This window comes from Pongo abelii, chromosome 19 (genome assembly GCF_028885655.2).
Source record: "Pongo abelii isolate AG06213 chromosome 19, NHGRI_mPonAbe1-v2.0_pri, whole genome shotgun sequence".
Lineage (NCBI taxonomy): Eukaryota > Metazoa > Chordata > Mammalia > Primates > Hominidae > Pongo > Pongo abelii.
In genome coordinates, this window is record NC_072004.2 from 72812211 (window position 1) to 72831804 (window position 19594).

The 19594-nt window shown below is 56.0% G+C and overlaps 2 protein-coding genes and 1 pseudogene across 5 annotated transcripts; all 3 read left to right on the forward strand.

The window, feature by feature from the left end:
- The first annotated feature begins 18 nt into the window (after positions 1–18).
- Positions 19–5874, forward strand: LOC100458375 (estradiol 17-beta-dehydrogenase 1-like; annotated as a pseudogene).
- A 650-nt stretch (positions 5875–6524) lies between these two features.
- On the forward strand, positions 6525–11972 carry LOC100456666 (estradiol 17-beta-dehydrogenase 1). Its single transcript, XM_054546432.2, has 6 exons — positions 6525–6621; positions 6715–6882; positions 7029–7208; positions 7391–7484; positions 8014–8191; positions 8278–11972. Exons 1-6 carry the CDS (start codon positions 6525–6527, stop codon positions 8533–8535), a joined length of 975 nt encoding a protein of 324 aa, XP_054402407.2. The 3' UTR covers positions 8536–11972.
- A 1679-nt stretch (positions 11973–13651) lies between these two features.
- COASY (Coenzyme A synthase) lies at positions 13652–19470 on the forward strand. Of its 4 annotated transcripts, none has more exons than XM_009251734.3 (10): positions 15307–15411; positions 15805–16515; positions 17148–17362; positions 17631–17762; positions 17894–18083; positions 18168–18232; positions 18412–18496; positions 18665–18762; positions 18853–18999; positions 19100–19470. In XM_009251734.3, the coding sequence occupies exons 2-10, from the start codon at positions 15816–15818 to the stop codon at positions 19160–19162; spliced, it is 1695 nt and encodes a 564-aa protein (XP_009250009.3). In that variant the 5' UTR covers positions 15307–15411; positions 15805–15815; the 3' UTR covers positions 19163–19470. The 4 variants fall into 4 exon arrangements, with proteins under 4 accessions (XP_054402409.2, XP_009250009.3, XP_009250010.3 ...); XM_009251736.3 differs by lacking the exon at positions 15307–15411 and adding an exon at positions 15464–15678 and having other exon boundaries at positions 15803–16515; XM_054546434.2 differs by having other exon boundaries at positions 13652–16515.
- The last annotated feature ends 124 nt before the right edge of the window (positions 19471–19594 follow it).

Below are 19594 nucleotides of genomic sequence, written 5' to 3' on the forward strand. Positions count from 1 at the left end.
CCTCTGCAGTAAACTGCGGTCACTGTAATCGCTCCTGTGGCACAGAGGCATACCCAGGGGAATCTGCCCAGGGGGCCACTCTGTGCCCACATGGGAACCCACACCTGCTTGTAAAGCCTCCCCTCCCTCTGACCAGCAACCAGGACAGTTTGTTGTTCCAAGCAGTGGGCTCATGTCTGTTTTGGCTCAGAACACGGTGGGGAGAGCGGGCCAGGGACCCGCAGGAAGGCTTATCCTTGAAATTGCGTGGGAGACACAACAAGGGGTGGGGGCCTGCAGGTGGGGTGGGGCGAAGCAGGTGATATCCAGCCCAGAGCCCCAGCCTCTCCCCACAGTCTCACCATGGCCCGCACCGTGGTGCTCATCACCGGCTGCTCCTCAGGCATCGGCCTGCACTTGGCCGTACGTCTGGCTTCAGACCCATCCCAGAGCTTCAAAGGTATAGATCGGTAGGGACAGGGAGGGAGAGAAGGGAGGAGCCCTTGGAGGCCAGAAGGGAAGTCAGATCTTCCTCCTCTCCCAAAACCTCCAGTGTATGCCACGTTGAGGGACCTGAAAACACAGGGCCGGCTGTGGGAGGCGGCCGGAGCCCTGGCATGCCCTCCAGGATCCCTGGAGGCGTTGCAGCTGGACGTAAGGGACTCAAACTCCGTGGCCGCTGCCCGGGAACACGTGACCGAGGGCCGCGTGGACGTGCTGGGTGAGCCTCCTGGAAACATGGGCTCCTAGGAGCCTTCTCCGCCTTGTGTTGAAACCAACATGTCTCGAGGCCCAGGGAGCATGAGGGAACAGGCCGTGCTGAGGGTGATGCTGAGGCGGGCTGGTCGGGCCTCTGTCCCCGCAGTGTGTAACGCAGGCCTGGGCCTGCTGGGGCCGCTGGGGCCGCTCGGGGAGGACGCCTCTGTGCTGGATGTGAATGTAGTAGGGACTGTGCGGGTGCTGCAGGACTTCTTGCCAGACATGAAGCGGCGCGGTTCGGGACGCGTGTTGGTGACTGGGAGCGTGGGAGGATTGATGGGTGAGTGGCAGGGACCGGGCCCCGGAGCTCCAGATTCTTTGTGTGCGGAGCTGAGCCTTGAAGGCAGGCTCCGCAGGGGGTGGGGTGCAATCAGCTTGGAGGGGCACTGCCTGCCGGGGGATGACCCCCTGGCCGTGGCGCTTCAGGAACCTCGTCTCCCCGTGCTGCCTTTCAATGACGTTTATTGCGCCAGCAAGTTCGCGCTCGAAGGCTTATGCCAGAGTCTGGCGGTTCTGCTGCTGCCCTTTGGGGTCCAGTGAGTCAACACCCCCGTCTCCCCAACCCTCTTAACTCTGACCTAGAGACCCCGAGAACCCTGTCGTGCAGAAGCCGTTCTGGGGTGATCTCCCCTGCCCTCCCTGCCCGGCTTACATTTGCTGTGTGCCAGGCACTTGGGCTGGGCGCATGGCACGCATTGTGCCACTTGCTGACCTGGCTGCTGAAGTGTTGGTATTGTTATGGGGAAGCTCCAGCCCAGAGAGGTTAGGTGACTGGCCCAAGGTCACGCAGCCGCCAGGGACCCCGCCAGGTTCGAATTCTGACACCAGGGCTTCCTGGCAGCGTCAGATGGGTTTGGGAGGGCTGTCGAGCAATAACCCGCTATTCAAACGTTCTGGTTATCCCCAGCGCTCTTTCCCCCTTCGGGGCGCAGCGGTGCTGTTCCGGGTCGTGGCCAGGGCCGGGATCGGGGCCGGTGCTGGGGCAGGGGATGGGACTTGGCGCCTGGGTCGCCTCCGTCCCTGCCGACTTGCGGCTCTCGGGCCAGCAGCGTGAGCCTGATAGAGTGCGGCCCTGTGGACACCGCCTTCATGCAGAAGGTGTTGGACGGTCCCCACCAGGCGATGGACCGCACAAACACCCGGACCTTCCGCCTCTTCCACCAATACCTCCACCACAGCAAGGAGATCTACCGCGAGGAGGCGCAGCACCCTGAGGAGGTGGTGAAGGTGAGCGGGGGGCGGGACTCCGGGAGCGGGGGCGGTGCGTCATCCTGCGCGCAGCCGGGGCCAGAGCTCTCCTCCCGCCGCCGCAGGTCTTCCTCACCGCTATGCGCGCCCCGAAGCCAACCCTGCGCTACTTCACAACCAAGCGCTTCCTGCACCAGCTGCTGATGCGCCTGGACGACCCCTTTGGCTTCGACTACGCCGCCGCCGTGCACCGGGACGTGTTTGCCGACGACCCGCAGAGGCCGAGGCTGGGACCGGGGCTGGGGCCGAGGCCGGGGGCGGGGCCCGTGGGATGGGAGACCCTGAGCTCGGCGATCCTCTGGCCGCCCCGCAAGAAAGGCTCCGTCAGCCATTGTCTCCCGCTCCCTCCTTTGTCTCCTGGGCCTGTGCGGTCCCTGGGGATGGGGCGGCGGTGGCGGCTGTGAATGGCTAATTAAGACAGATCACGTTAGCCCGTTATATCTGCGTGGCTAGGCGCGATGGCTGTCGCCTATAATCCCAGAGCTTTGGGAGGCCGAGGCAGGAGGATCGCTCCAGCCCAGGAGTTCCAGACCAGCCTGAGCAACATAGTGAGACACCCCATCTCTAACATAAAAAAATTAGCACAGTAGCACCATTCCTTGAGCTCAGGAGTTGGAGGCTGCAGTGGGCATGATCGAGCTACTGCACTCCAGCTTGGGCGATAGAGTGAGACACCGTCAATTAATTAATCAAATCAACCAACCAACCCAACAACTCAGAAACCAAGGTCCAGAAAGAAGCCAGCCCAGGATCATGCCTCAAGTCCACAGTAAAGCCCAGACACAGTCACTGGATCCCCAAGGGGCATCTGCAGGAAGAGCTAGGTGGGACTTGGGTTGGGTAGAGTCAGGTTGTGACCTGGACCCCATTAGCCATGAGACCTCAGGCAAGTTCCTTGCTTTCTCTGAGTCCTTGCTTTTCTTTCCCTTTTCCTTTTTTTCTTTTTATTTTCTTTTGAGACGGAGTTTCGCTCTTGTTGCCCAGCCTGGAGTGCAATGGCGCGGTCTCGGTTCACCACAACCTCTGCCTCCCGGGTTCAAGTGTAGCTAGGATTACAGGCATGTGCCACCACGCCCAGCTAATTTTGTATTTTTAGTAGAGACAAGGTTTCTCCCTGTTGGTCAGACTGGTCTTGGACTCCCGACCTCAGGTGATCCGCCCACCCCAGCCTCTCAAAGTGATGGGATTACAGGCATGACCCACCCCATCCGGCCCTCTGAGTCTTTCTTATCTGTAAAATGGGTATAATAATACCTATCTAATGGGTTTTAGTAATGGTGGAGATAATGCCCGAAAGTGCTAGTATAGAGGTTTAATAGCCAGCAAGGACTGTTATTAGAATGAATAGTAATATGACTACTGTCACATTTTGGAAATGTGTAAAGAAGAAAGAGGGCTAAGTGAATCAAAGGGAGACAGCCCCACTCACCCTGTTCTGCCCCAGAGGACTGAGAGATTCCCACCATCTGGGAAGCTGCCGCACGAGGAGGTCCAGCTGGGGCTACAGGACTGGCTACTTTGCTACAATGGCCTGTCTTTCCTGAGCCCAGTGGAGGGTCCCAGGGGGGCAGGAGTCATTGATAGGGGCCAGTAGGGTTGTAGAGCCACTGTCTGAACTTCTGTGGAGGTCTGGTGCGGGGAAGGAGTGAACAGATAAGAGGCTAGATGAGGATGCAGCAGAGGAAGGGGGCAGGAGGGCCCCAGGAGGGGGCGGTACCGAGGCAGGGATTCAGCTGGGTCTGAGAGGAAGGGAAGGCTGAGGGGGATGGCCCTTTGGAGTGCGCAGGGACATGACCACAGAAAGCCTGGGAAGTGGAAAGAGGAGCCTGCTGGAGTTCTTGGAGCTTTGTGTGGGGCACTGGGGGAAGGAGGCAGGCACTCCACCCTGACCTGCCCCTACCTCCGGATGAAGGTCGTCTCTGCCTGTTGGATGATGTGCTGCCCCTGCTCTTGGAGGAAGAGGCCTCCCAGCCACCCCCTCCTGCCAGTCTCCTTGCCCTGCTGACCCAGACAGATCTGCTATCCCTACAGCATCCAGGAAGGCCACAGGGAGGGGGCCCAGGTGGCATGGGTTTCTGAGGCCTGGGATCTGCTCTCAGTCCCGCTCTCGCCAACCCCCTTTGCCCCTCTGTGACAGTGTGTGTACATATGCGTGCATGTGTGTACCTGTGTGGTGTGGCTCACAAGGTCACCCCTGGGGGTGGGATAATAAGAGGTAAAGTGTGACCCCCTCTCTTCCGTACATTCATACTTTTTTTTCAAGCTTGTGAATATTCACATTGTTAATAATCTTCTGCAGTTCCATGACTTCAAATAGCACTTAGATGCCGATGACCCCCCACCAAAGAAACCCCACTGTCTCCCACAGACTCCAGGTCTGTATCTCCAACTGCCTCCTCAATACAACACCTCCACCTGATGCAATGAACTTAATGTGTCTAAACCCCAATTCCACATTTCCAGTCCTCCTACCGGCTCCTCCCCCAGTCTTCTCTACTTTACTATATGACAACTCCATTTTTCCCAATACTGGTTTTAAAAACCCTGGAGTAGTCCTTGACTCCAGTCTCTCTCACCTTTCAACCAATTCGTCAGCAAATACTGACAGCTCTACCTGTGCTCATCAAAGCATATTCCAAAATCACTCTATTCCAGAGTGCACACCGTCATCTCTCCCTTCAATTACAGCAGCAGCCTCCAAACTAGTTTTCTTGATTCCACTCTTGCCCATCAGCAGTGAAATTACCCCAGAGCAGAAATTAAAATGATCTTTTAGGATGGGCACAGTGGCTCACGCCTGTAATCCTAGCACTTTGGGAGGTGGAGGCTGGCTGATCACCTTAGGTTGGGAGTTCAAGACCATCCTCACCAACATGGAGAAACCCCATCTCTACTAAAAATACAAAAATTAGCCGGACGTGGTGGGACGTGTCTGTAATCCCAACTACTTGGGAGGCTGAGACAGGAGAACTGCTTGAACCCGGGAGGTGGAGGGTGCGGTGAGCCAGAATCGAACCATAGCACTCCAGCCTGGGCAACAAGAGCGAAACTCCGTCTCAAAATAAAATAAAATAATCTTCTAAAAATGACAGAGCCAGGTGGGGTGACACTTTTTTATAATCCCAGCACTTTGGGAGGCCGAGGTGGGCAGATCGCTTGACATCAAGGGTTTGAGACCAGCCTGGCCAACATGGTGAAACTCCGTCTCTACTAAAAATACTAAAAATTAGCTGGGCATGGTGGCAGGTGCCTGTAATCCCAGCTACTCGGGAGGCTGATGCAGGAGAATCGCCTGAACCAGGGAGATGCAGGTTGCAGTGAGCCAAGATCAGGACACTGCACTCCAGCCTAAGCAATACTTTGTCTCAAAAATAAAAAAAGCCTGGGAAACAAAGTGAGACCCCGTCTGTATAAAAAAGTCAAAAATTATTAGCTGGGTGTGGTGGCAGTGATGGCACACACCTGTAGTCCCGGCTACTTGGGAAGCTTTTTAATATTTTTTGCAGAGACTGGGTCTCACTCTGTTACCTGGCCTGGTCTTGAACTCCTGGGCTCCAACAATCCCCTTTCCTGGGCCTCCCAAAGTGCTGGGATTACAGGCATGAGCCACCGTGTCCAGCCTCAAAGGATATTTTAAAGGATAGAAATAAACAGCCATATGAAGAGATACAGATGGGGCGGTCTGGAAGGGTCCAGAGCAGGAGCTTCTATCTCCAGAGTTGGGGTTACATCACCCTCTGGGCCCATTCTGTCAGCCTCCACACGTTCAGTTCTCAGAAGCTCCCGAACCCTGTCCTTTGGGCCTTTTATGGAGAACTCCATTGGCTGTCCATGACTGAAGCATGGACAACTGTGATAATGTGATTGGGCAAAAAGGGTCTGATCTAAGCCCAGCAAGGCCAGTCCAGATTCTTTGGGCCTTTGTGCAGCATTCCTTTCTCCAGGGTATGGGGCAAGGACCCACTCTGGAATGAGGATCCTACAACCCACAATCAGATTAGAGTCCTGCCTTGGGCAGCTGAAAAGAGGACAGGAGAAGGTCAGAGAGAGGAGAGGCTGTTTTTTGAGGCCTGAGGCACCCCAACATGACAACGAAAGACTGTAACCATGGTCATGTGAGTTATGAGATAGGAACCCTGGGTGAAACCAACACATATACAATCATCTCCCACCTCCCAACGCCTTTACTTTCACAGCCTCTGCAGCAAACTGCGGTCACTGTAATCGCTCCTGTGGCACAGAGGCATACCCAGGGGAATCTGCCCAGGGGGCCACTCTGTGCCCACATGGGAACCCACACCTGCTTGTAAAGCCTCCCCTCCCTCTGACCAGCAACCAGGACAGTTTGTTGTTCCAAGCAGTGGGCTCATGTCTGTTTTGGCTCAGAACAGGGTGGGAAGAGCGGGCCAGGGACCCGCAGGAAGGCTTATCCTTGAGATTGCGTGGGAGACACAACAAGGGGTGGGGGCCTGCAGGCGGGGCGGGGCGAAGCAGGTGATATCCAGCCCAGAGCCCCAGCCTCTCCCCACAGTCTCACCATGGCCCGCACCGTGGTGCTCATCACCGGCTGCTCCTCAGGCATCGGCCTGCACTTGGCCGTACGTCTGGCTTCAGACCCATCCCAGAGCTTCAAAGGTATAGATCGGTAGGGACAGGGAGGGAGAGAAGGGAGGAGCCCTTGGAGGCCAGAAGGGAAGTCAGATCTTCCTCCTCTCCCAAAACCTCCAGTGTATGCCACGTTGAGGGACCTGAAAACACAAGGCCGGCTGTGGGAGGCGGCCCGAGCCCTGGCATGCCCTCCAGGATCCCTGGAGACGTTGCAGCTGGACGTAAGGGACTCAAACTCCGTGGCCGCTGCCCGGGAACGCGTGACCGAGGGCCGCGTGGACGTGCTGGGTGAGCCTCCTGGAAACATATGGGCTCCTAGGAGCCTTCTCCGCCCTGCGTTGAAACCAACATGTCCCCAGGCCCAGGGAGCATGAGGGGACAGGCCGTGCTGAGGGTGATGCTGAGGCGGGCTGGTCGGGCCTCTGTCCCCGCAGTGTGTAACGCAGGCCTGGGCCTGCTGGGGCCGCTGGAGGCGCTGGGGGAGGATGCCATGGCCTCTGTGCTGGACGTGAACGTGGTGGGGACTGTGCGGGTGCTGCAGGCCTTCCTGCCAGACATGAAGAGGCGCGGTTCGGGACGCGTGTTGGTGACCGGCAGCGTGGGAGGATTGATGGGTGAGTGGTAGGGAGTGGCCTCCGCAGCTCCAGATTCTTTGTGTGCGGAGCTGAGCCTTGAAGGCAGGTTCCGCGGGAAGGAGGGGGGAACGGTGGGGGTGCAATCAGCTTGGAGGGGCACCGTCTGCCCGGGGATGACCCCCTGGCCGCTGCGCCTCTGGAACCTCGTCTCCCCACCTAAGGGCTGCCCTTCAATGAGGTTTACTGCGCCAGCAAGTTCGCGCTCGAAGGCTTATGCGAGAGTCTGGCGGTTCTGCTGCTGCCCTTTGGGGTCCAGTGAGTCAACATCCCCGTTCCCCGAACCCTCTGAACTCTGACCTAGAGACCCCGAGCACCCTGTCCTGCGGGAGCCGCTCTGGGGCGATCTCCCTGGCCCTCCCTGCCCGGCTCACATTAGCTGTGTGCCAGGCACTTGGGCTGGGCGCATGGCACACATTGTGCCACCTGCTGACCTGGCTGCTGAAGTGTTGGTATTGTTATGGGGAAGCTCCAGCCCAGAGAGGTTAGGTGACTGGCCCAAGGTCACACAGCGGCCAGGGACCCCGCCAGATTCGAAACCTGACACCAGGGCTCCCTCGTAGCCTCTCCTGGATTTGGGAGGGCTGCTCCGGCAGGAACCCGCGTTTCAAATGTTCTGGTTATCCCCAGCGCCCTTTCCGCCTCACTTCCCAGCGTAGCGGTGCTCCTCTCGGTGGGGGCCTGGGTGCTGCTCGCGGTCGTGGTTGGGGCTGGGACTGGGGTTAGGGCTGCGACTGGGGCCTGGCTCGCGTCCGCCCCCTCCCACTCGTTGCTCTCGGGCCGGCAGCTTGAGCCTGATCGAGTGCGGCCCAGTGCACACTGCCTTCATGGAGAAGGTGTTGGGCAGCCCAGACGAGGTGCTGGACCGCACGGACATCCACACCTTCCACCGCTTCTACCAATACCTCGCCCACAGCAAGCAGGTCTTTCGCGAGGCGGCGCAGAACCCTGAGGAGGTGGCGGAGGTGAGCGCCGGGCTGCACTCCAGGAGCGGGGGCGGTGCGTCCTGCGGCGCGCAGCGGTGGCCATACCTCTCCTCCCGCCGCCGCAGGTCTTCCTCACCGCTTTGCGCGCCCCGAAGCCGACCCTGCGCTACTTCACCACCGAGCGCTTCCTGCCCCTGCTGCGGATGCGCCTGGACGACCCCAGCGGCTCCAACTACGTCACCGCCATGCACCGGGAAGTGTTCGGCGACGATCCCGCAAAGGCCGAGGCTGGGGGCGGGGCCGGGCCTGGGGCAGGGGCGGAGGCCGGGCCCAGTGGGGTGGGGGACCCTGAGCTCGGCGATCCTCCGGCCGCCCGGCAGTAAAGGCTTCCTCAGCCGCTGTCTCCCGCGCCCTTCTTTGTCCCCTGGGTCTGTGTGGTCCCTGGGGATGGGGCGGCGGTAGCAGCTGTGGGTGGCTAATTAAGATAGATCGCGTTAGCCAGTTTTACCAGCGCAGCGAGGCGCGATGGCTGTCGCCTGTAATGCCAGCGCTTTGGGAGGCGGAGGCAGGAGGGTCGCTCAAGCCCCGGAGTTGGAGACCAGCCAGAGCAACATAGTGAGACCCCCATCTCTACAAAAATAAAAAATTTAAAAATCAGCACAGTGGCAGCATTCCTTGAGCCCAGGAGTTGGAGGGTGCAGTGAGCATGATGGGGCCACTGCACTCCAGCCTGGGTGACAGAGTGAGACTCTGTCAATTAATCAAATCAACCAACCAACCCAACAACCCAGAAACCAAGGTCCAGAAAGAAGCCAGCCCAGGATCACACTTTAAGTCCATATTAAAGCCCAGACACAGTCTCTGGATATCCAAGGGGCATCTGCAGGAGGAGTTAGGTGGGAATTGGCTTGGGATAGAGTCAGGTTGTGACTTGGACCCCATTAACCATGAGACCTCAGGCAAGTTCCTTGCTTTCCCTGAGTCTTTCTTTTCTTTCTTTCTTTCTTTTTTTCTGAGACAGAGTTTCACTCTTGTTGCCCAGGCTGGAGTGCAATGGGGCAATGTCGGCTCACCACAATCTCCGCTTCCCAGATTCAAGTGATTCTCCTGCCTCAGCCTCCCAAGTAGCAGGGATACCGGCTAATTTTGTATGTTCAGTAGAGACAGGGTTTCTCCATGTTGGTCAGACTGGTCTCAAACTCTCGACCTTAGGTGATCCGCCTGCCTCGGCCTCTCAGATTGCTGGGCATACAGGCATGAGCCACCGCGTCCGGCCCTCTGAGTCTTTCTTACCTGTAAAATGGGTATAATAATACCTATCTAATGGGTTTTAGTAATGGTGGAGATAATGGCCGAAAGTGCTAGTATAGAGGTTTAATAGCCAGCAAGGACTGTTATTAGAATGAATAGTAATATGACTACTGTCACATTTTGGAAATGTGTAAAGAAGAAAGAGGGCTAAGTGAATCAAAGGGAGACAGCTCCACTCACCCTGTTCTGCCCCAGAGGACTGAGAGATTCCCACCATCTGGGAAGCTGCCGCACGAGGAGGTCCAGCTGGGGCTACAGGACTGGCTACTTTGCTACAATGGCCTGTCTTTCCTGAGCCCAGTGGAGGGTCCCAGGGGGGCAGGAGTCATTGATAGGGGCCAGTAGGGTTGTAGAGCCACTGTCTGAACTTCTGTGGAGGTCTGGTGCCGGGAAGGAGTGAACAGATAAGAGGCTAGATGAGGATGCAGCAGAGGAAGGGGGCAGGAGGGCCCCAGGAGGGGGCGGTACCGAGGCAGGGATTCAGCTGGGTCTGAGAGGGAGGGAAGGCTGAGGGGGATGGCCCTTTGGAGTGCGCAGGGACATGACCACAGAAAGCCTGGGAAGTGGAAAGAGGAGCCTGCTGGAGTTCTTGGAGCTTTGTGTGGGGCACTGGGGGAAGGAGGCAGGCACTCCACCCTGACCTGCCCCTACCTCCGGATGAAGGTCGTCTCTGCCTGTTGGATGATGTGCTGCCCCTGCTCTTGGAGGAAGAGGCCTCCCAGCCACCCCCTCCTGCCAGTCTCCTTGCCCTGCTGACCCAGACAGATCTGCTATCCCTACAGCATCCAGGAAGGCCACAGGGAGGGGGCCCAGGTGGCATGGGTTTCTGAGGCCTGGGATCTGCTCTCAGTCCCGCTCTCGCCAACCCCCTTTGCCCCTCTGTGACAGTGTGTGTACATATGCGTGCATGTGTGTACCTGTGTGGTGTGGCTCACAAGGTCACCCCTGGGGGTGGGATAATAAGAGGTAAAGTGTGACCCCCCTCTTCCGTACATTCATACTTTTTTTTCAAGCTTGTGAATATTCACATTGTTAATAATCTTCTGCAGTTCCATGACTTCAAATAGCACTTAGATGCCGATGACCCCCCACCAAAGAAACCCCACTGTCTCCCACAGACTCCAGGTCTGTATCTCCAACTGCCTCCTCAATACAACACCTCCACCTGATGCAATGAACTTAATGTGTCTAAACCCCAATTCCACATTTCCAGTCCTCCTACCGGCTCCTCCCCCAGTCTTCTCTACTTTACTATATGACAACTCCATTTTTCCCAATACTGGTTTTAAAAACCCTGGAGTAGTCCTTGACTCCAGTCTCTCTCACCTTTCAACCAATTCGTCAGCAAATACTGACAGCTCTACCTGTGCTCATCAAAGCATATTCCAAAATCACCCTATTCCAGAGTGCACACCGTCATCTCTCCCTTCAATTACAGCAGTAGCCTCCAAACTAGTTTTCTTGATTCCACTCTTGCCCATCAGCAGTGAAATTACCACAGTGCATTTAAAATGATCTTTTAAAAATGACAGGGCTGGGCGTGATGGCTCATGCCTATAATCGTAGCACTTTGTAAGGCTGAGGCGGACGTTATTGCTTGAGATCAGGAGTTTGAGACAAACCTGGCCAATATGGTGAAACCCTGTGTCTACTAAAAATATAAAAATTAGCCAGGCATGGTGGTGGGAGCCTGTAATCCCAACTGCTCCGGAGGCTGACAAAGGAGAATCGCTTGAACCAGGGAGGTGGAGGCTGCAGTGAGCCAAGATTGGGACACTGCACTCCAGCCTGGGCAACAGAGACTTTGTCTCAAAAAAATAAAAATTGGCCGGGCATGGTGGCTCACGCCTGTAATCCCAGCACTTTGGGAGGCTGAGGCAGGTGGATCACCTGAGGTCAGGAGTTCAAGACCAGCCTGGCCAACAGGGTGAAACCTTGTCTCTACCAAAAACCCAAAAATTAGCCAGGCGTGGTGGCACATGCCTGTAATCCCAGCTACTCAGGCGGCTGAGACAGAAGAATTGCTTGAACCCGGGAGGCGTACGCTGCAGTGAGTGGAGATTGCGCCATTGTACTCTAGCATGGGCAACAAGAGTGAAACTCCATCTCAAAATAACAATAATAAAATTTAAAAAAAATTAAAATAAAAAAGGGAGCCTGGGCAACAAAGTGAGACCCCGTCTCTAGAAAAAAATAAAAAAATTAGTTGGGTGTGGTTGCACGCATCTGTAGTCCCAGCTTCTTGGGAGGCTCACGTGGGTAGACTGTTTGAGCCCAGGAGGTCGAGGCTACAGTAAGCTGTGGGTACACCACTGCACTCCAGCCTGGGCAAGAGAGGGAGACCCTGTCTCAAAAAAGAAAGAAAGAGGCCAGGTGTGGTGGCTACGCCTGTAATCCCAGCACTTTGGGAGCCCAAGGCCGGTGAATCACTTGAGATCAGGAGTTCGAGACCAGCCTGGCCAACATGGTGAAACCCCGTCTCTACTAAAAATACAAAAATTAGCTGGGCGTGGTAGTTTGTGCCTGTAATCCCAGCTACTCGGGAGGCTGAGGCAGGAGAATCGCTTGAACCCGGGAGACGGAGGTTGCAGTGAGCTGAGATTTCTCCACTGTACTCCAGCCTAGGTAAAAAGAGTGAGACTCGGCTGGGTGCGGTGGCTCATGCCTGTAATCCCAGCACTTTGGGAGGCTGAGGCAGGTGGATCACGAGGTCAGGAGATAGAGACCATCCTGGCTAACATGGTGAAACCCCGTCTCTACTAAAAATACAAAAAATTAGCTGGGTGTGGTGGCGGGCACCTGTAGTCCCAGCTACTCGGGAGGCTGAGGCAGGAGAATGGTGTGAACCTGGGAGGTGGAGCTTGCAGTGAGCCAAGATCACGCCACTGCATGCCAGCCTGGGCGACAGAGTGAGACTCCGTCTCAATAAATTTAAAAAAAAAAAAGAAAAAAGGAAGAAAGAAAAAAAAGTTAAAAAGTCTGTTCCTGTGTTTGCTCAGAACACCTTTTATGGTTTCCCATTTCAGTAAAATCCAAGTGTCTTAGGCCGTTTTGTGCTGGCTAAATCAGAAAACCACAGACTGGATAATTTGTAAAGAATCAAAGTTTAGGCTGGGCGCAGTGGCTCACGCCTGTAATCCCAGCACTTTGGGAGGCCGAGGCAGGTGGATCACCTGAGGTCAGGAGTTCAAGACCAGCCTGGCCAACCTGGTGAAACCGTCTCTACTAAAAATACAAAAATTAGCTGGGCGTGGTGGTGGGTGCCTGTAATCCCAGCTACTCAGGAGGTTGAGGCAGGAGAATCACTTGAACCCGGGAGGCAGAGGTTGCAGTGAGCTGAGATCATGCCGTTGCACTCCAGCTTGGGTGACAGTGAGACTCTGTCTTAAAAAAAAAAAAAAAAAAAAAAGAAGCAGTTTATTTTGCTCACAGCTTCACAGTTTTAGGGGCTGGAAAGTGCAAGAACCTCATGCAGTATCTGGCAAATGGCTGTCCCAGGATGGAAGGGCAGAAGGTGGAAGCGAATGAGAGACAGGAAATTGGGCCAAATGTCATCCATCCGTCAGGAGCCACTCCCACGATAACCGTATTGATCTATTCAAGAGGGCAAAGTCCTCATGATCTAATTATCTTTTTTTTTTTTTCTCCTGCCTCAGCCTCTTGAGAAGCTGGGATTATAGGCGCATGCCACCACGCCCCGCTAATTTTTGTACTTTTAGTAGAGACGGGGTTTCACCACGTTGGTCAGGCTGGTCTCAAACTCCTGATCTCAGGTGGTCCACCTACCTCGGCTTCCCAAAGTGCTGAGATTACAGGCGTGAGCCACCTCGCCCAGCTGACCTAATTACCTCTTAAAGGCCCCACTCTGCCCAGTGCAGTGGCTCAGGCCTGTAATCCCAACACTTTGGGAGGCTGAAGTGGGAGGACTGCTTGAGCTCAGGAGTTGGAAACCAGCCCAGGCAACACAGCAAGACCCTGTCTGTATGAAAAAAAAAAAATTTTTTTTAATTAGCCAGGCGCGGTGGCACACATCTGTAGTTCCAGCTGCTCAGGAGGCCAAGGCAGAGGACTGCTTGAGCCCAGGCAGTTGAGGCTGCTGTGAGCCATGATCAACCCACTGCACTCCAGCCTGGGGGACAAGAGTGAGACCCTGTCTCAAAGAGAAAAAAAGTCCCATCTCTTAAGACAGTAGCAATTGAATTTTTTATTTCAACATGAGTTGTGGAAGGGACATTCGAACCATAGCACCAAGGTTCTCCCCAAAGGTCTCCAAGACCTTCTTTGATCTGGCTCCTGCCCCCTTTCTGATCTCATCTCCCACCAATCTCCATCTACATCACCCAGTTCAGCCCTCTTGCCTCAGGGCCTTTGCACTTGGCCCCCTCTGGGTCACATTCCCTGATCTCTGATTCTATGTCTTCCTTCAGATTTTTGCTGTTCTCCTGAACCACCTTATCTAAAATAGTCTCTCCTCTTCTCCACTATAGCTCCCTTACTCTGCTTTACTTTTCTTCTTATCCTTTATCACCAGTAGATATATTATAGATTTGGGTTTTTCAATTTAATTTTTATTTTTTTTGGAGACAGAGTCTCTCTGTCACCCAGGCTGGAGTGCAGTGGCGTGATCTCGGCTCATTGCAATCTCTGCCTCCCAGGTTCAAGCGATTCTCCTGCCTCAGCCTCCCGAGTAGCTGGAATCACAAGTACCGCCACCACACCCGGCTAATTTTTTGTATTTTTAGTAGAGATGGGGTTTCACTATGTTGGCCAGGCTAGTCTTGAACTCCTGACCTCAGGTGATCTGCCTGTGATCTCGGCTCACTGCAAGCTCTTCCTCCCGGGTTCACGCCATTCTCCTGCCTCAGGCTCCGGAGTAGCTGGGACTACAGTCACCTGCCACCATGTCCGGCTAATTTTTATTTGTATTTTTAGTAGAGACGGGGTTTCACCGTGTTAGCCAGGATGGTCTCGATCTCCTGACCTCGTGATCCACCTGCCTCGGCCTCCCAAAGTGCTGGGATTACAGGCGTGAGCCACCGCGCCCGGCCGGGAGTTTTGCTCTTGTTGCCCAGGCTAGAGTGCAATGGCACAATCTCGGCTCACCGCGACCTCCGCCCACGGGTTCAGGCGATTCTCCTGCCTCAGCCTCCTGAGTAGCTGGGATTACAGCCATGCGCCACCACACTCGTCTAATTTTGTATTTTTAGTAGAGACGAGGTTTCTCCATGTTGGTCAGGTTGGTCTCGAACTCCCGACCTCAGATGATCTGCCCGCCTCGGCATCCCAAAGTGCTGGGATTACAGGCGTGAGCCACCGCGCCCAATCAGCCTCTGCCTTTTTCTCCTGTCCACAGAGACCCCGCAAACAAGCACATCAGAGGATCTGGGTGAGGCGAGAGCCTCCTACAGCAGCCAGGTACACACAGGGCCTCAGTTTTTCCATCTGTGAAATGGGTACGTGGACAGACCTGTCCAGTAGCCTCCCACGTGAGGATCCTCGGACTGAGAGGGTACTAGGAGGGGATCACGGCGCAGCCCTGTGATCCCCACCTCCGTCCCTGGAATGAAGGAAATCTGGGTGTTTTGTCTTTACCGATGCCTCTTGGGTGGCCTGGCTGAAGCTAATCTCGCCTCATTAGGCCAGAAGGGAATCTGTGAAATGGGCTTTGAAACTTGCCTTGCCTTTCTCTGCCCGGTTCCAGCCGGGGTCCCATCGGGACCAAGGCTTCACCCACTCCTAGAGCGTTCGAGATCAGCCCCGCCCCATCAGCGGGACGCATCCCATGCCAATGGAAATCTCGCGAGAATTCCGCGCTGAAGCGAAGTCGAGACGTTTGACCTTCCTCCGTTTCCGTAGTTCCAAGTTGCGGTTTCTCCGTTAGTGCTTCCGGGTTGCAGCCAGGGAAGCCTCCGCGGTGGTGCAAGTGGAACCCAAGCCTTGAGGTTTCAGTGAGTAGGGGACCGACGTGAGCTTGAGCGTCCCCCTTTAGCCTCTCTCTTCGATTCCTTGAAGACCCTGGTTCAGCTTAGCAAGAGGGCCCAGGATTTTTGGATCCCCAGCCCTGTGACAGGGGTTCCTGTCCAGTTCCCCCACTACCAGGATTTCTACTCAGTTCAGCGAAGTCACCGCCCCGTCTGAGAAATGAGGACACCAAGGCTTAGAGCACAGCCCCGAGGCGCCGTCTACCAGGCCCCGTCCCCTCCCCCGGCTCCTGTCGATCAGCAGTGAAACCCCATCCCTGCTCCAGGTCTCCTTCTCTGGGGTCCAAGGTCCCGTACAGGCCTCTGCCTCGGCCGCAGGCCCTTCAGTCACCGTCGCCTCGTCTCCCTGACTATCCGCAGGCCTGGGCAGCATGGCCGTATTCCGGTCGGGTCTCCTGGTGCTGACGACGCCGCTGGCCTCCCTGGCCCCTCGCCTGGCCTCCATCCTGACCTCGGCGGCCCGGCTGGTGAATCACACACTCTATGTACACCTGCAGCCGGGCATGAGCCTGGAGGGCCCGGCTCAGCCCCAGTCCAGCCCCGTGCAGGCCACGTTTGAGGTTCTTGATTTCATCACGCACCTCTATGCCGGCGCCGACGTCCACAGGCACCTGGACGTCAGAATCCTACTGACCAATATCCGAACCAAGAGCACCTTTCTCCCTCCCCTGCCCACCTCAGTCCAGAATCTCGCCCACCCGCCAGAAGTCGTGTTGACAGACTTCCAGACCCTGGATGGAAGCCAGTACAACCCGGTCAAACAGCAGCTAGAGCGTTACGCCACCAGCTGTTACAGCTGTTGTCCGCGACTGGCCTCGGTGCTACTATACCCCGATTATGGGATAGGAGAAGTGCCCGTGGAGCCCCTGGATGTCCCCTTACCCTCCACGATCAGGCCAGCTTCCCCCGTGGCCAGGTCTCCAAAGCAGCCGGTGCGTGGCTACTACCGTGGCGCTGTCGGTGGCACGTTTGACCGCCTGCACAACGCCCACAAGGTGTTGCTCAGTGTGGCGTGCATCCTGGCCCAGGAGCAGCTTGTGGTGGGAGTAGCAGACAAAGATCTGTTGAAGAGTGAGTGAGAGGGACCCTGGACTAGGGTGGAGGATCCCCAAATCTCCCTACCCCCGACCTTTATGCCGAGATCAAGGAAGGGCAGGGCCATTCATTATTTCCCACTCTTCTCAAATATCACAGTGGTTGACACTCAGTTGGTGCTAAGGACATTTTGTCAATAACTTTCTCAGCATGTGGTCCAGTCACCACTCAATCAGAATACCCCAAATGTGAAGCAAAGGGATCTGCACTTTAGCAAGTTTTCCAGGTGATACACCCTAATGAGACACTGGGAATGAATGGGTGAGTGAGCTGCAGGTAGCAGTGCCACAGACAGGAGGAGGAAACTCAAGCATGGCATGGGTCTTGGAATTTTCCATCTGCCTCTGATGCCCTCTGGCGCCGCTTGTTCTCTGGAGTGGTTTCCTGGTGGCTTATTCTCTGGACACATGCCAGCCCTTGGAGTGACTATTGTGCTTGCCTGTTTCTTCACCTTCATGCTCCCCTCACCATCACCATAGGCCTTACCAGTTGAACCCCTTCTGCCACCCCCCTCTGGGGATACTGTACTTAGGGACACTTTTTCCCAAACTGGCCCATACTCCTCCCCAGTAAAAAGATCTCACTGTTCTTCTGGGCTCCTTCCCCAGGCAAGTTGCTCCCTGAGCTGCTCCAACCTTATACAGAACGTGTGGAACATCTGAGTGAGTTCCTGGTGGACATCAAGCCCTCCTTGACTTTTGATGTCATCCCCCTGCTGGACCCCTATGGGCCCGCTGGCTCTGACCCCTCCCTGGAGTTCCTGGTGGTCAGCGAGGAGACCTATCGTGGGGGGATGGCCGTCAACCGCTTCCGCCTTGAGAATGTAACCCCTGAGGGAGACTGGCAGAGGGAGTGGATGGGGGACGGGGAAGGCCATTTTGAGGGGGCTGTTGGAAGTACCATGGCCCCAGAGGAGAGAAGTGGGGGCTCAGGGTGGTGGGAAGAAGCAAGGAGGAACTGGTTCTCAGTTCGCCCGCTGAGTTGGAGGAGAAGCCTGGGTAGGAACGGGAGTATAAGGGGGGCAGGTTGGATGTCAGGGTCTTCCTCTCACTCCCTCCTTCCCTCTTTTCACCCTTTCCTCTTTACCCCAGGACCTGGAGGAGCTTGCCTTGTACCAGATCCAGCTGCTGAAGGACCTCAGACATACAGAGAATGAAGAGGACAAAGTCAGCTCCTCCAGCTTCCGCCAGCGAATGTTGGGAAACCTGCTTCGGCCTCCATATGTAAGCTCCTCTCCCCCTTCCCTCCTGCTTGGGTGTCCTGGCAATGCTGGAGAGTAGAAGCTGAGGGGCTCAGCCCCAGGCATGAGGCTGAGGGCCTCAGTAACTGTGGGTTCCCTTTCACCTACCCCCAGGAAAGGCCAGAGCTCCCCACGTGTCTCTATGTAATTGGGCTGACTGGCATCAGTGGCTCTGGGAAGAGCTCAATAGCTCAGCGACTGAAGGGCCTGGGGGCATTTGTCATTGATAGTGACCACCTGGGTCATCGGGCCTACGCCCCAGGTGGCCCTGCCTACCAGCCTGTGGTGGAGGCCTTTGGAACAGGTAATAACTGGGGAAGGCTGAAAGTGGCCTGGAGTGAGGAGCTAGCCAGGCCTCTGTGCTCAGTTGTCTGTCTCTGTTGTCCAGATATTCTCCATAAAGATGGCATCATCAACAGGAAGGTCCTAGGCAGCCGGGTGTTTGGGAATAAGGTAAACAATAGCTTCCTAAGGGCTCCTAAGCCGCTACTAGACCCAGGGGTCAGGGTCCAGTGGACCTCTCTGGTCAGGCCCAGAATGCCAATTCCATTGATCTATTCCCAACACCACCTTGCTCGGGCTGGCTGCCTCTTCTAGAGAAGGTAACCTCTGCCCTCTGTTCCCCTCCCCAGAAGCAGCTGAAGATACTCACGGACATTATGTGGCCAATTATCGCAAAGCTGGCCCGAGAGGAGATGGATCGGGCTGTGACTGAGGGTGAGTGGGAGGGAGGATGGGAGCAGCCAAGGGGACAGTTAAGCTGATTCTTCCCCTGGGAGCTTCCCTGCCCCACGTGGGAATGTCTGCTCACCCTGGGACTGTGTTTCATGCACTCTGCCTGGGAGAGCGTCCGCACTGCTGGCGGTGACTGGGGTCTCCCCACAGGAAAGCGTGTGTGCGTGATTGATGCCGCTGTGCTGCTTGAAGCCGGCTGGCAGAACCTGGTCCATGAGGTGTGGACTGTTGTCATCCCTGAGACTGAGGTATCTCACCCCACCCCCCATGCCATCCCTACTGCAGATCCTATCCTGTGAGCCGGAATTCTTCCTGACAAATGTCTCATCTGTGCTCAGGCTGTAAGACGCATTGTGGAGAGGGATGGCCTGAGTGAAGCCGCGGCTCAAAGCCGGCTGCAGAGCCAGATGAGCGGGCAGCAGCTTGTGGAACAGAGCCACGTGGTGCTCAGCACCTTGTGGGAGCCTCATATCACCCAACGCCAGGTTGGTGCCCAGGGCAAGGCCGGGTTGTGGGGAAGGAGTCCCCAGTGGGTACTGCCTGACCCTGCCCTCTCTTCCTCCCAACATCCCGGCCTGTCTGAAGGTGGAGAAAGCCTGGGCCCTCCTGCAGAAGCGCATTCCCAAGACTCATCAGGCCCTCGACTGAAAAGTTCTCAGTGCGGCCAGACTGGCCCCTGGAGCTGACAAGCGACCCCCTGGTGAGGAGAAATGGGGGCCTTGATGCTCACCCTGGTTCAGGCCCAGAGGTGCAAGCTATGCTGTGCAGGACATGGCCAGGCCTGGTGGACACAGGAAGCCTACCCAACACGCTGGTATTTGGCCAACACTGAGGATGTGGTTCATGGGGGAACAGGCCCCTCCTCACTCTTGCCCATGGGTGACTCTTACCCATAGCTGACTAGGGCCAGCGCAAATACTGGAACCTGTAACAGAATTAAAGGTGAATGTTCCCAGGTGTTGCCTGTATGGTGTCTGCTTACTGCTCCAATGCCCCTAGGCTTTGGGATCCTTAAGCCACAAGTGCAGGGCCCAGGCCTGAGCTGGAAGCCTGGGCAATGCGGTGGTTAAGAGGATGGCC